General features: G+C 37.1%; 3 protein-coding genes across 4 annotated transcripts in view; 1 reads left to right on the forward strand and 2 right to left on the reverse strand.

The window, feature by feature from the left end:
- LOC101743475 (syndecan) overlaps window positions 1–992 on the reverse strand; it is a 291,892-nt gene extending 290,900 nt beyond the window's left edge. Inside the window, exon 1 of one of the 2 annotated variants that reach the window (XM_004932339.5) lies at window positions 664–992. In XM_004932339.5, coding sequence (XP_004932396.1) covers window positions 664–729 — 66 coding nt within the window. In that variant the 5' untranslated portion in view covers window positions 730–992. The remainder of the gene's footprint in view (window positions 1–663) is intronic. The other variant, XM_012695717.4, reaches the window with a different exon arrangement.
- Window positions 993–5,727: 4,735 nt separating this feature from the next.
- LOC778527 (ATPase inhibitor-like protein) lies at window positions 5,728–7,375 on the reverse strand. The gene is made up of 3 exons (NM_001098351.1): window positions 7,320–7,375; window positions 6,634–6,760; window positions 5,728–5,862 (listed from the first exon to the last, which is right to left on the reverse strand). The coding sequence occupies exons 1-3, from the start codon at window positions 7,373–7,375 to the stop codon at window positions 5,728–5,730; spliced, it is 318 nt and encodes a 105-aa protein (NP_001091821.1).
- Window positions 7,376–11,938: 4,563 nt separating this feature from the next.
- LOC101743333 (protein scarlet) overlaps window positions 11,939–14,350 on the forward strand; it is a 58,732-nt gene continuing 56,320 nt past the window's right edge. Inside the window, exon 1 of the mRNA XM_062668557.1 lies at window positions 11,939–12,019. The gene's annotated coding sequence lies outside the window, so the exon portion shown is untranslated. The remainder of the gene's footprint in view (window positions 12,020–14,350) is intronic.

A 14,350-nucleotide genomic window follows, 5' to 3' on the forward strand; every position in this document is an offset into this window, starting at 1 on the left:
ATCGTGAATAAATTGTAGCAAATATCTTGTGACATTTATATAGGTACCTACAATTTAATTTGCATAATAAGCCGGAATCTATGTCAGCGGTTTGCTTGGACTTAGGTGTGCCCTTTCGAAGCCTTAAAAACATATATTAATTAAGGCATTTTTTGTAGTTATACGAATTGATTAGCAAGTACAAACTAATTTGTAATGGCATGTGTTTTCTGAGCGCTTCTCGAACCATGAGTGGCAATTCAATAACCCAATTCATTTGAGGAGCAATAAAAGTAATCTAATGGGTTCAAGGCGGCGAGTTCAGACATTACGTAGGCGCATGTACCCACTGGCCAGCTTTCTCTCAACGTGGGTGCTGGTTTGCTCTCATTCATAACTCGATGTTTACACGTTTACTATGGGAACGGAAACAACAATGCTAGACGCGACCAGCTAATCGATGGAATCGTAACTACGATAACGATTGTTTACCTACAGTTACTAACGTTCAAGGTAACTTGACTGCCTACGTCCGCGATGATTGCAGGACCGTTCTGTCATTGTTGACATTGAATGCAGTTACGCAAGTTTTGATGCAACTACATTTCGTATACCTTAAAACACGGTATCACGTCTCCCGTTTTAACAAAAAGCCGGGCGAACGCATTAAGACGGTCCCCTTACCTCTGTCGCTCGAACGTATCCTGCGAGGACAACACAAGACAGCCATATCCATATCCTCAAATGCATCACAACAGTGAACCGGACCGGTCGCACCAACAGTATTACACAAGAACACAACAATATCACGGCACAAAACAATTAGCTATGTTATAACACTGTCACCACGCACACGGTCGGATAGGCGTGTGATCCGGCATGCGGCGTCCAACTATTGCTGTAGTAAACTGAGCGCCGCTTGGAACTGGGTTCAGTGCGATGTAGCGCGCGCCCCGCCGCCGATCGACGCAGACTTCACTCATGTGGCCCACGGTCGTCGCCCGATGGTCGATGTAACTCCATTTCGCGTCACGCACTCCTATTTATTACCGAGAATAATAGTCTTACACGTCGACTCATAAAAGCATTCCCTAATTTTCTTTTCTTGCGATCGATTGCCCTTAGCTAATTCGGATAGTCGCGCGCTATTACCCGCAATGGAACGTGCTTGTTCTATATTTGATCTCGGGACAGAAATACTATTGTAAGGGCGACGACCGCTTCGCCCTTTACCAGTGAAGGTAACAAACGTCAAAACAAACAATGCTATACTAACTGTCTAACACTACCTATATAAACAGAGAACGGCTGGCCAGTCTAAAAAAGTTGGTAGGTATTTTCCAGACGTCTGTCAGGCAGTCTAGATTTGAACTTGGCCTAGGCAGCGGCTTGGCTCTGCCCCTGGCATTGCTGAAGTCCATGGGCGACGGTAACCACTCACCATCAGGTGGGCCGTATGCTCGTCTGTCTACAAGGGCAATAAAAAAAAAAAAAAAAAAAAAAAGATTGCATTTTAAAATTGTTTTGTTTAGGTACTTCTTTTTAGAAAATCCATCGTGTAGCCTTTGGACGAGTAAACGAAAAAGTGAAGATCTTCCACCTAGCCTATGTACATAGTTGTGGGATAGACCAACGATTCGAATGTTATTGTTAGGAACTTGTACGCAATACTAGCTTGAACCTCTTGCCTTTAACGAAATTCAGGCATCTGTCAAATGCCTTATGTTCTTGGCTACCCCATTACACATTAAAAAAAGACGATAATTTTCGTTCTAAAAAGTTTTGCTGCATCTACCGTTCCGTCTAGCTGCCTATAGGTCGCAACTTTGAGAGACTTACTAATTAGACTATTACTAATTATATATTAAATTTTAAAGGCTTACTTCACAGATCACCTAAACACAATCTAACACTCGTCTAAGTCGAATATCGACAGATATATATGTAAAATGACGGTACTGTATCTGTTTGAAGCTGTATCTGTTATCACGAAGCTGATATGCTTTAGAGTCTGAAAAGTAAGGCGGCTTGGTGTCTAAGCTCCTTTTTTTCCCTACCTAAGCTGGTAGCCTTGAGAGGCTATTCCAGCGTAACCCTAACTAGTAGGTGAGCTCACGGGGCTCAAACCTGATGATGTTGCTACACGAACCCTAGCAAGAGCTGTGCTTCGCAGAATCTACCACCGGATCGGAAACGCGACCCACTGAGAAGATCCGGCGAGAAACTCAGTGGGCTGTGTCTGGGAGTTAATTTACTCGTCGAGCCCTTCGTCACAAGCGACGGGTTCGACGAGAACGGTGACCGGTGCTTGAAGTACCTAAAAGCACCGTTAGTGGATCGGGAGGATCCGAGATGACGTGTTTTGGGCGACGTCGACTGCTTTCCATTCTGTCCGCAGGATCGGGAATGAAAAACTCCTAATAAGCTCATATAACTACTAATACTTAATAAGATGTGCCCAACTTACTTCATCTGATCATCTGCTCCCACCATAACAGTTGATACACTCACAAATAAATATCTAGTAGGTAATTAATACTCGTAATTTTTCAATTCACTATTTACATACAATCCAAAGAACAGACTTACTTGCAAGGCAAATGGAAATAAAGGATTCATTGAGGCTGGATAAAAGTCAATACGGACGAAGCGGATATTTCATTCAAAAAATCATCACAAATGAACAGCACCTTAGATTCGAACACAGGAAAAGAAATCCAAATGGGAACCAGAGAGATCCAAAACCAGAGAACACGGGTTTAGAGTATAATTAAGTGAAAATTATACGGCAATTGGTCTGTATAAGAAAATAGCCTCTAAAAAGAGACCTCATTAGAATAGGTTAGAGGAAGTCTTTCCTGGGCACACTGAATTAAAAAGTATTGCAATTATTAAAATATACATTAAAAGTCTGCCCAGTCGAACCCGTCGCTTGCGAAGAAGAGCTCCGCGAGTAAATTAACCCACAGACACAGCCCACTGAGTTTCTTGCCGGATCTTCTCAGTGGGTCGCGTTTCTGATTCGGCGGTAGATTCTGCGAAGCTCTGCTCTTGCTAGGGTTCGTGTTAGCAACAACATCAGGGTTGAGCCCCGGAACTCAAACACATTTTTACACAATAGATGCCGCCCACCACCTTGACACTTGAGGCCGAAGTACTATCTTTATTATAAAGCGATTGTCACATGGTTAAAACTCGAACATTTGCTTGCTTCGCGGCGGAAATAGACAGTATGTAGTACAAACCCGTACGAGCTTACGATATTGAATATCATCAGTAGGTAAATTAATAGGTATTATAAACTTCCATAGGTTCATAAAATACTGTATAATTATTTGAAGCAGTCTTTTTGCGGTCACAATAAGGCTTGGCTTGTTAGTTTAAATTAAGGATGATAATTAATCTATATCAAGCTCTATAAGAGCCTTGTGGTAAAAACTATGACTGGTGGTAGGACCTCTTGTGAGTCCGCGCGGGTAGGTACCACCACCCTGCCTATTTCTGCCGTGAAGCAGTAAGGCGTTTCGGTTTGAAGGGTGGGGCAGTCGTTGTAACAATATTTGAGACTTTGAACTTATATCTCAAGGTAAGTGGCGGCATTTTCGTTGTAGATGTCTATGGGCTCCAGTAACCACTTAACACCAGGTGGGCTGTGAGCTCATCTACCCATCTAAGCAATAAATAAAAAACTATTCAACGTATAACTCATACCTTTCCATACGAAAATTCCACCCGAAATAGTCTGTGCCAAGTCCTGTGCCTAAGGAATGAACACTCGCGTATGTAGAGAGTATTTATATATTTCAGGGAAATTTATATAGGTATTTCAATGATACTCATAGCGCGGCGGTAGCAAACACAGAACATAAGATATTTGACAGATACCGTAATCGGTACATACAACAATACAATAATTTATAAAAATATCAATTATTCATCCAAATACTATATTTTATCACCTTCAAAACATGCTCGCTCAGAAACCAACCAACCTTACGCCAAAGAATAATTCAATCATCAAAATATTTTTTAAACGCTTTCTCCGGTTTGTTTATTAGTTTGCATGTCGAACTCGTAAGCCCACGTCTCGTCACCAGCAACAATACGTTTCATGAATGTTGGCTCGGAATTGACTCATTCTAGCATGTCCTTAGCAACTCTTAAGCGATTGAGTTTATTGAGAAAATTCAGGTCTTTTGGGATAATGGTAAAAAATTTAAAATGGTACGGTAATATCGACTCGTGAAACAGAACGTTCGGGACTAAGTATCTCTCTCAAGTTTGAATGGGGATTTTCAGTTAGTATATTATATCCTTCACTTTTGCGATAATAAGTTATAGCTATAAGTTGCAGATTATGAGGCCTACCAGAGCGAGCCAAGTCTTCTATCACATCTGGACCGCTTTTAAACGCTTTGTACCACTGACAATCACGTGTTTTCTCTAGGTCGACTCACCATAATCCTTCTCTAACATTTTCAATGACCCCGAACATGAAACTCCATTGGAAATGCAAAATTTAAGACAAACTCTATGTTCGATGTTTTGGTCCATTATGAAATTCGAAATACACACTAGATCTGATATAATTAAAAAACAGCACTGTATTTAATCCAAGCAACAAATGCAACTAGAACTCCGCGCCTAAATGGAAAACAATTGTGCCAACCGAATATGTAACAAAAATAAAAATTAGCTTGGAACCATAAACAACATCCATTCCCGGTTCCTTTTTTGACTGAATGTGGTGTCTAAGCCTAAGGTGTTTAAACAATACCTATATAAATATTGGATAATTCTAACTTGTAACTCAAAATGCAAACTCATGCAAAAATGGTATAACGGATTTGCATGACATCATGCACTGCTATGATAATTTCGACGCTCATCACCGATTCGTGATTTTACAAATCGTTTTGTCGAATTTAGGTACCACAGTGACACAAGCAAATATTTATCCTGAGATAAGGCAATGCATTCCATTTTTGCCGACTTACAAATTTAATGCTGGTGAATTCACAGGCACATCCTATTTCATATAGATAAAATTTGAATTTTAACGCAAGCATCAATGCTGCTAGGTATATGAATTTTGAATTCGGCGCGCATCGCGGTACCGTAAGTTTCGCGTAGTCGGTGTGGTGGAGCTCGATGGGGTTTAGTCGGTAGTCGTTCTGCGGGGCAAGTGCTTCACGCGCCTTTTTCAAGGCGTAGTCTCCTGTGAGAAATTGGGGGAGGTGAAGGACCTCGGCCCTTCTCTTCTCCCCTTCTTCCTCTCAGGAGGCGCCGGAGTTCGACATAGCCCGGTCCGTTACCCCCCTCGACCGGGTAAATGGAATCCCCAGCGTTAAAAAAAAAAAAAGTATATGAATTAGAAATTATTAGCAGAGTTATTCACGTATGATAGTATATTTGCGCTTCTAAAACGAGTAAATCATTTAAAAGGCAGTGACTATTGTTGTATTGAAACTTCATTTAATAAATCTTTGATAAGTAATACTTAAATCAAATCCAATACCAAAGAGAAAAGCAAGTCACTGTTCATTAATTTAACTTATCAATACCAGCTCTATGTATTGATTTAAGAAAAATACTACACAAAAATTACTTAGTTTTTTATTTTGAAATTTAGTAACTAGAGAAAATAAAAGCCGGAGAGTTTACTTAAAACAATATAAATTTTATATTCTTCTTTGTTTTGTAGGAATATTCTTAGGCCTTCGAAAACTATCACTATCGATGTCCAGTTCATTGGGGCTTTTCAATGTCAGACATTTGTTCTTTGTGACGCCTGATCGCATCCTCATGTCGTTTGATCTGCTCCTGGTGGAAGGCAATCTCCTTGTTCAAGTGCCCCTTCAGGTTTGCTAGTTGTTCCTTTTGCTGTCAATGAAAAAAACCCAGCTCAAATGTTGATTGATGATTAAGAAGGCATCTGTAGCCCATGTATTTCATATTAACTTCAGGAGCGATACTGTCCACGTGGGTAAGTACCACTGACCTGACTAATCATTGATTCATATACAAAGTGTTCCCCCATTTATACAATTTAATTAATTGAAGCTTTAAATTCATGGTTGCCACTATAAAGTTGCTCCCATTACCACAAAACATAATTTAGGGATTAGATCATTTTAATCTATAGAATAAATAAATAACACTGTTCTATTCTACTATTATACTCATAACTAAACCAAAAACAGACAAGCGAAATCTAGTTTTTCAAGTTAACGCAGGATTTTCTGGCAGTAGCTCCACATTCGATTGAAGGTTAACAGAATATCTGTATCTTCTATCTATATATATAAAAATGAATTGCTGTTCGTTAGTCTTGCTAAAATTCGAGAACGGCTGGACCGATTTGGCTAATTTTGGCCTTGAATTATTTGTGGAAGTCCAGAGAAGATTTAAAAGGATTAGATAAATTTGAAAATGCTGGGAATTTAATAAAAATAACAATTTTGTTTTCCTTTGTGGGTCCCCCGTCAGACAATTCCTTTTGTTTGTTTTAAGTTTATTTTATACAAAAGTTAGGTATTTTGTTTATCGATTGAGGCACTAGGAAGTCTGCCGGGTCAGCTAGTTTATAATAAAAGTGGTATAGCCTTTCCAGCTTCCAAAGTTTACATCTTATGAGACTAAAATATTCTATACCTTCTTGTAGAAGTATTCATCTTCTCTAGCAGCTTCCATTTTACCGAAGGTACCACCGGCTTCTCGAATCGAACCACCACCACCACCACCCTTACCGGCTCCAGATCCAGGTTCGCCTGCATACATTCTATAATCAAATTATATTAAATCCTACTATTGAGTTTAATATTTAATAAAAACATATTATTTGCCTTTCTGAGTTTTGCACATATATGGTTTAAGAATTTTAGGGTAAAAAGTTACTAATAAATCATCTCAAATAATTTTTCTGAATCTATGATGTAAATTTTAAAAGATGGTTGTTTTTTTTTTAAATAAGAACTGAAATTACAAATATGGTTTAAATGGGGGATACAAATTGCCACACAATTAAAATATTATGATGATTCAGAGTTATTGTTTATTTTATTGCATCATTGACAATAGATGAGTAAATACCTAAATACCTACCTACCTACCATCTGTCTACTGAATGATTAAAAATGTGACTTTAAACAATGAAACTAAGAAATTGTTTTCATTTATTGCCATGCTCAAGTTTCTAGTCACAATGTATTAAACAGTACTCAAAAACCAAAAATAATATCAATTTACGTTATTGCAAAAGTAAAAAACATTCTCTAAATGCGCTTTTCAAATTTGTTGCGTAACCTGCCGGCCGCTTGTGGCTCTTGCTAAGCCCTTACCTAACATTGACGATAGCACGCACGAATGACGTTCTTGTTTTGGGAAGGAAATTCATGATTTTCGTTAATGTTTAAATTGTATCAAAATTCGCTGTGATTTTTCCAAATTATTCAGGATTTTCTATCAAGAATGAAAAACCAGCACACTTGACGTTTCTCAAAATATCACTATGCTCTTGAAGCGTTCGAAAACATCTACCAAGTACGTTTTGAAAATAATATTTTAAAATTGAATTTAAAAATTTGTTAAAAAAATATTTAAAACATTTTTTATACTTAAGGAAAAATGATTAAACAAGACTTATGTTAGAAATGTTAGAATTAAAGTAAACGAGAAAAAGATTCAAACTAACGCCATCTGTTGTTTATTCACCCATAACACATGTTTTAGTTTTTGTTCAGCTATAATTTTATTTAATTCTGCAGTTTCTCGCATTGCTCTAATAACCTGCCTTTCTTCTTTTAAAGACTCCATCTTTATTTGCCTTTCCGTGCAGGTATATCTAAAAATGTGAGCGTGAAAATAGATAGGTCGAAACAAAATTTAATACATAGTTTAAAAAAAACGCTCTAGATGGCACTAAGCGTTTTGAGATACTAAATTTCAAAAATGTAATGGTACAATATCAGACAACTAACTTTAAGAATTCTTTCGCTTGATTTCTGATCGTGTCATTCGTTTCATCATCAATATCTTCAAAGTCTGTCATTACTGATGCATGCCTTGATTTTTGTATGTTTTCTTCAACATCTCTGTTTTCTTCTAAAGCCATTTCAGTGTCATTGGCAGTCGAATCTTGCTCAGAAGTTGTACAAGAAGCTTCAAATTCTCGAGAATTTCTACTATTTCTATAAATTACTTCAAATGTAGACGAAGACGAACCATTTATATTTGTACCGCTGCAACATGACTGGTCAAGATCTCTAAATTAAGGAAAAAACATGTCAATTATTTTTTTGTTACTTAACAATACTTAGTATACGTACCCGAACGTAGATACCTAACCTTTGGGTACTGTGTATGAACGAAAAATACATCATAACTAGCTGACCCGGCAGATTTCGTAGTGCCTCAATCGATAAATAAAAGACCTAAGCTTTTGTATAAAATAAACTTAAAACATAAAAAAGGAATCCGTCCGACGGGCGACACTTGAAAGGGAAAACAAATTGTTATTTTTATTTAATTCCAAGCATTTTTGTATTTATCTACCTTTTAAACCTTTTCTGGACTTTCACAAATAATTCAAGACCAAAATTAGCCAACTCGGTCCAGCCGTTCTCGAGTTTTAGCGAGACTAACGAACAGCAATTCATTAATAATAATGCATTACAAGAAATTGAAAGATGTAATCAGCGGTATTCACCAGGAATTATTAAGTTGAACATCAGCTCATGCACTGCCATTGTTATGCCGCTTAATGTTTCGGTTTTATTTTTGTCAATATGAAAAATAACAATTTTATGTTTTATTTCCGCATTTGGTAACTATTTCAGAGGGATCGAATTTAAACGATTCCGTCTCAAATACTAAGTATATGATCTATGATTCCGTTGCAAAAACGACAAACGTAAAAACTCAAGTTATTCTAAAAAACAAGTACCGTACCTACATACCTACCTCTATTACAAACCTATTACATACTTTAGAAATAAATTTATAGACGTCGCTACATAACTGGTAATATGACAATTAATATACTCAATTCATATTAGAAATATTCTGAGCCGATATTGATTTATGATTTTTTTATCGGTAATATAGGCATTTCATCATTGCTTTTGGACCGTTAAAAAAGATTAATAATTATTTATCGTCACAGACACAAAAACGAGATGCGCTTAGAAAAAGCGTTTCGGTTTGAAGGGTGGGGCAGCCGTTGTAACTATACTTGAGACCTTAGAACTTATATCTCAAGCTGAGTGGCGCATTTGCGTTGAAGTTTTTTTTTTTTATTGCTTAGATGGTTGGACGAGCTCACAGCCCACCTGGTGTTAAGCGGTTACTGGAGCCCATAGACATCTACAACGTAAAATACGCCACCCACCTTGAGATATAAGTTCTAAGGTCTCAAGTATAGCAACGGCTGCCCCACCCTTCAAACCGAAATGTATTACTGCTTCACGGCAGAAATAGGCAGGGTGGTGATACACACCCGCGCGGACTCACAAGAGGTCCTACCACCAGTAATTACGCAAATTATAATTTTGCGGGTTTGATTTTTATTACACGATGTTATTCTTTCACCGTGGAAGTCAATCGTGAACATTTGTTGAGTACGTATTTCATTAGAAAAATTGGTACCCGCGTGCGGGATTTGAACACCGGTGCATCGCTTCAACACGAATGCACCGGACTTCTTATCTTTAGGCCACGACGACTTCAAGATGTCTATGGGCTCCAGTAACCACTTAACACCAGGTGGGCTGTGAGCCCGTCCGAGTTCTTTATTGCTTAGATGGGTACCTAAGCAATAAAAAAAAGCGGCATTGAAAAAAGCATTTTCATTATTTTGATTTTAATTACATACTAGATTTAATTATGCACAAATATCAAAGAAGCCGAAGCTATTATACTTACAGATTACCTCAAGAACTTGCGATTTTTACTATGTATAGAACGATTAAAATGTATAAGATAGAATTATTTGTGAATATATACACTTCGAACAGTTAACAGTTTAAATTTATTCGATATACCTAATACTGAAGTACATTTGATACAACAATCAAAGCACACAGCAATACAAAAATGGAGTATAATATATTATGATGAAACAAATCAAACAACATAAAAGTAGACACGATTAAAAAGACTTTTACTCGCGTTGACTTCGATAAGCTAGATTGGATTGGAAATGTAGTCAATTATAATAATAATAATATGATACATTTATCGCATTATTATTATTCATTTAGATTTTACCTTCTACGAATGTTGTGAATGGTGTCCACGATTTGCGGAATCTTTAAAGTAGGTAGGTATACATAATGTATTTATAATAAACAGGTTTTGTTGTAAACTATGAGAGACTCACTCGTCAACGGACTCCGTTTTAATCTCCACATTAGTAGTGAGTCTTGTTTCATTAAGACTTTGATTTTCAACTTTTAAAATTCCGTCCTTGATAACCTCTAAAATATGACAAACTTCTAAAGATTGCGGTGTGTACTTCTGAAAAAATTCTCCGTTCAAAGCGACCTCTTCTCGAGCGATCCTCTTCATGTTCTGCCATTGTGTTTTAACTTTCTTTATCGAGCTTCCTTGAAATTTGGTTCCATATTTTATCGATAATTCCCGTAAGATTTCGTTCCAAGCGATATCTTTCTCCTCGGAATAATTAGGCCCATTGTTATTTTTCGTAACGACGACATCTTTACGAACTTTTATTAATTCTAGAAGATATTGTTTCTCTGCTTGTGTCCAATTCGGGGTCCTTAAACGTCGATTGTTAGGCACTTTACCCATTTTAAACGTATGCGACGGGTTGTGATTAATCTTCTGCAACGATTTGTTGCAAACAATACACTCAATGTCTAAAATTATTTGGTTCCACATTTGAAAACAAATGAATGTACTTATAAATTATCGGTTTGACAAGCGACAGTTCAAAGGCATTAGTTAATTAAAAACTTATTTCTGAATTTTAAGTCTCATAGTTATTTGATTATTAGTATAATTATGAATTATGTGCTATTGACCAACATTAGTATCAATTCAAGTTGGCTTTGGAATGACCGTTTAAAAACATTTGAAATTTTGAATGTTAAAAATGTAGATAATCTATATTTGAATATAATGTAAGTCTAAGTAATCTTGGTAGTCTAACTGGCCAGTAGTATTTGCAAAATAAAATAAGACTGGCAGTGAACCTTATTTTTCTTAAACTACGTTCAGCTTAGTACTATCAACCGAAATGAAAATTTTAATTAAAATCGCGGCTTTATGTTTTTCTATGAGAACCTATAAAGTTGTCGTCTAAAGAACTCTACGTCCAGTGTGTAAGTATCGAATCATGTCTGGCTATGGCGGTATTGAAGTTGCACAGGTAGGTCCGATTTTTCTCAGAATATACATATTCTACACATGTATTCCACGATGAAGGAATAACGTCATTTGATAAAAATCAAACCTGATGGTGGTGATGTACTGGTGCAAGGCATTCGTTGCGATTTAATTTTAGATAATAATATGTTCCAAATAAATTGAAATCAGTACGCATAATGAAACAGTAGAATAGCATGTATGTGTAGAAAAGTGTTTTTTTTTATCTATTTATCGGACATCTTGAAGTTGATGAAAATGACGTTTAAAGATTCCGTTACGTACAAACACATATAATGTACAAAAAAAGCTAATAAAAGCGTGTTAAAAAAAGTTTCATCACTACAATTCTCAGAAAACTGTATAATTAAAAAGGAGTTCATTATTATACAATCAGTATGACCTATTAAACACAGAACTTAGTCGATTTGTATTAAATAACAGGTCTTTAAAAAAACTAGAACATAAACGTGAACTGGCTTAAGCCGGTGTCGAATTGCTAAATAAATTAGTGCTTAATTCAGTAGGAAAACTAGGTTACACATTAAAAAATATTTTAATTTTAATAAAGTTTTTTTTTTTAGGTGCCAGCTCCGAACCTCGCACGATGTTCACGCACGTGAGGTGCGCGCGTTATATCCGGTGGCCGAAGATGGTAAAGACCCATTAAATTACTTTTTTTATTGCCCATTTTGTCAGACGAGCATTCGGCCCATCGGGTGAGTGGTTACCGTCGCTCATGGATGTCAGCAACGCCAGAGGCAGAGCCAAGCCGCTACCTACCGTTTAATACTCTTCACGAGCCTTGTTTAAAGAATAATCCCATTGAGAATAACCCAACGTTAGCAAGGGGTCTAACAAGATGGGTCATGGGATAGGGCTTAGTCGATGGACGTCGTGGATAACAAACTCGTGGTTTGATTTTTTTATTGCATTGCTGGATGTACGAGCTCACGGCCCACCTGATGTTAAATGGTTTCCGGAGTCCATAGACATCTACAACGCAAATGCTGCCACCCACCATGAGATATGAGTTCTAAGGTCTCAGTATAGTTACAAGTTACAACGGCTGCTCTACCCTTCCAACTGAAACGCATTACTACTTCACGACAGAAATGGGCAGGGTGGTAGTACCTACCCGTGCGGACTCACAAAAGGTCCTACCACCAGTACCTAATTACGCAAATTATAATTTTGCGGGTTTGATTTTTATTACATGATGTTATTCCTTCACCGTGGAAGTCAATCGAAAACATTTGTTAAGTACGTATTTCATTAAAAAAATTGGAACTTGCCATCGGGATTCGAGCACCGGTGCATCGCTAGATACGAATGCACCGGACATCTTATTATTTATGCCACGATGACTTCAGCAAAAGCTAAAAAGGCTACTAGTCTGTCCTTATGATTTAAAAAGTGATATTATTTAATTTACCCTCGTTAGGTACTAGAAATGAATTTTCTATATAAATTTTGATTAATCTACTATTCTTACTTTGAATACAAATATATTATAATACAATCATTATTTTCGTATTAAAATTCGTAATTATGTCAAACCTGATTTAGTTTTGGATTGTTACTAGTAAATCAGTCGAACATAATTCACGATAATTATTTATTTATTCATAGAAGTCGTGTATTTTCTATCAAGTGATTATATTTATTAAAGTATATTGATTTTATGTTTACGACTCATTTAATTAGTCTCCCATAGAGATATGCTGTGACACGTGATACGTAGAGGACATGTGATGCGTAGAGAGAAGATGCATGTGACTAGGAGATGTATGGAAATGGTAGTGCAAGGTAGAGGGGGAAGAGGTCGACCGAAGAAACGTGGATGGAGTGTGTGAATGACGATATGAGAGAGAGAGGAGTGAGTGTTGAGATGACGGCTGATAGAAGAGAATGGAAGAGAAAAGTTAGCTGTGCCGACCCCACCTAGTGGGATAAGGTGGAGAAAAAGAAGAAGAGATATGCTGTGTACTGAACCATTTATGAATTTACTTTTCAAAACTAGAGATGGAATAAAACAATCTAGCTTTGAAAGACATCGTGTCTTCTTTTAAGTTGACAGCAGTTTAAAAATCTTGATTTTAGTTATAGCCCAAGAGCCCGCGATGGCCAGACCTTCGTTATTTTATAAAAGCTGAAAGTTGTATATGTCTCCAACACAGGTTTTTTTCTTCCTACCTATGCTAATAGCTTTGAGAGGCTATTTTAGCTTCACCCTAACATGTAGGTGAACTCACGGGGCTCAAACCGGAAGGGTTGCTAACACTGACCCTAGCAAGAGCAGTGCTTCGCAGAAACTACCACCGGCTCAAGGTAAGAACGACCCACGACTATAGAGGTCTGATTGTGGTTACTTGGGTAGGTAACAGGTAGTAAAGGTATATAAAATAGTACCTTAAATTCTTTAAAGTATAAAGTTACTTTTTTTATATTTTCTCCAGAATATCTTTAGAAATCACGATATCCATTGCCGGACACTTTTTACAGTTGCTACCCCCTGCCAGACACCCCTAGTCTGGCCGTCGCGGGCTCTTGCTCTATTATACATATATATTAAATACGGGCATTAAATATTTACATTAAATAGTAAAATAAAAATAAAATATAATGGCAAGAACCGATTCGAGGCATTTGAAATTCTTCTTCAAATGCCTTAAATACTAAAGTTTATTTATAATGTGATAATAATACAACAAATTTTATTATCCATGTCATTGTCATTGACAGTTTATTATCGTTTTTTTTTTTTTTTTTTTTATTGCTCTTGTAGGCAGACGAGCATACGGCCCACCTGATGGTGAGTGGTTACCGTCGCCCATGGACTTCAGCAATGCCAGGGGCAGAGCCAAGCCGCTGCCTACCGCTTAATACTCTCCACAAGCCTCGTTTGAAGAAGGACATGTCATAGCGCTCGGGAAACACCGTGGAGGGGAGCTCATTCCATAGCCGGATGGTACGTGGCAAAAAA

Source organism: Bombyx mori, chromosome 5, assembly GCF_030269925.1.
Source record: "Bombyx mori chromosome 5, ASM3026992v2".
Lineage (NCBI taxonomy): Eukaryota > Metazoa > Arthropoda > Insecta > Lepidoptera > Bombycidae > Bombyx > Bombyx mori.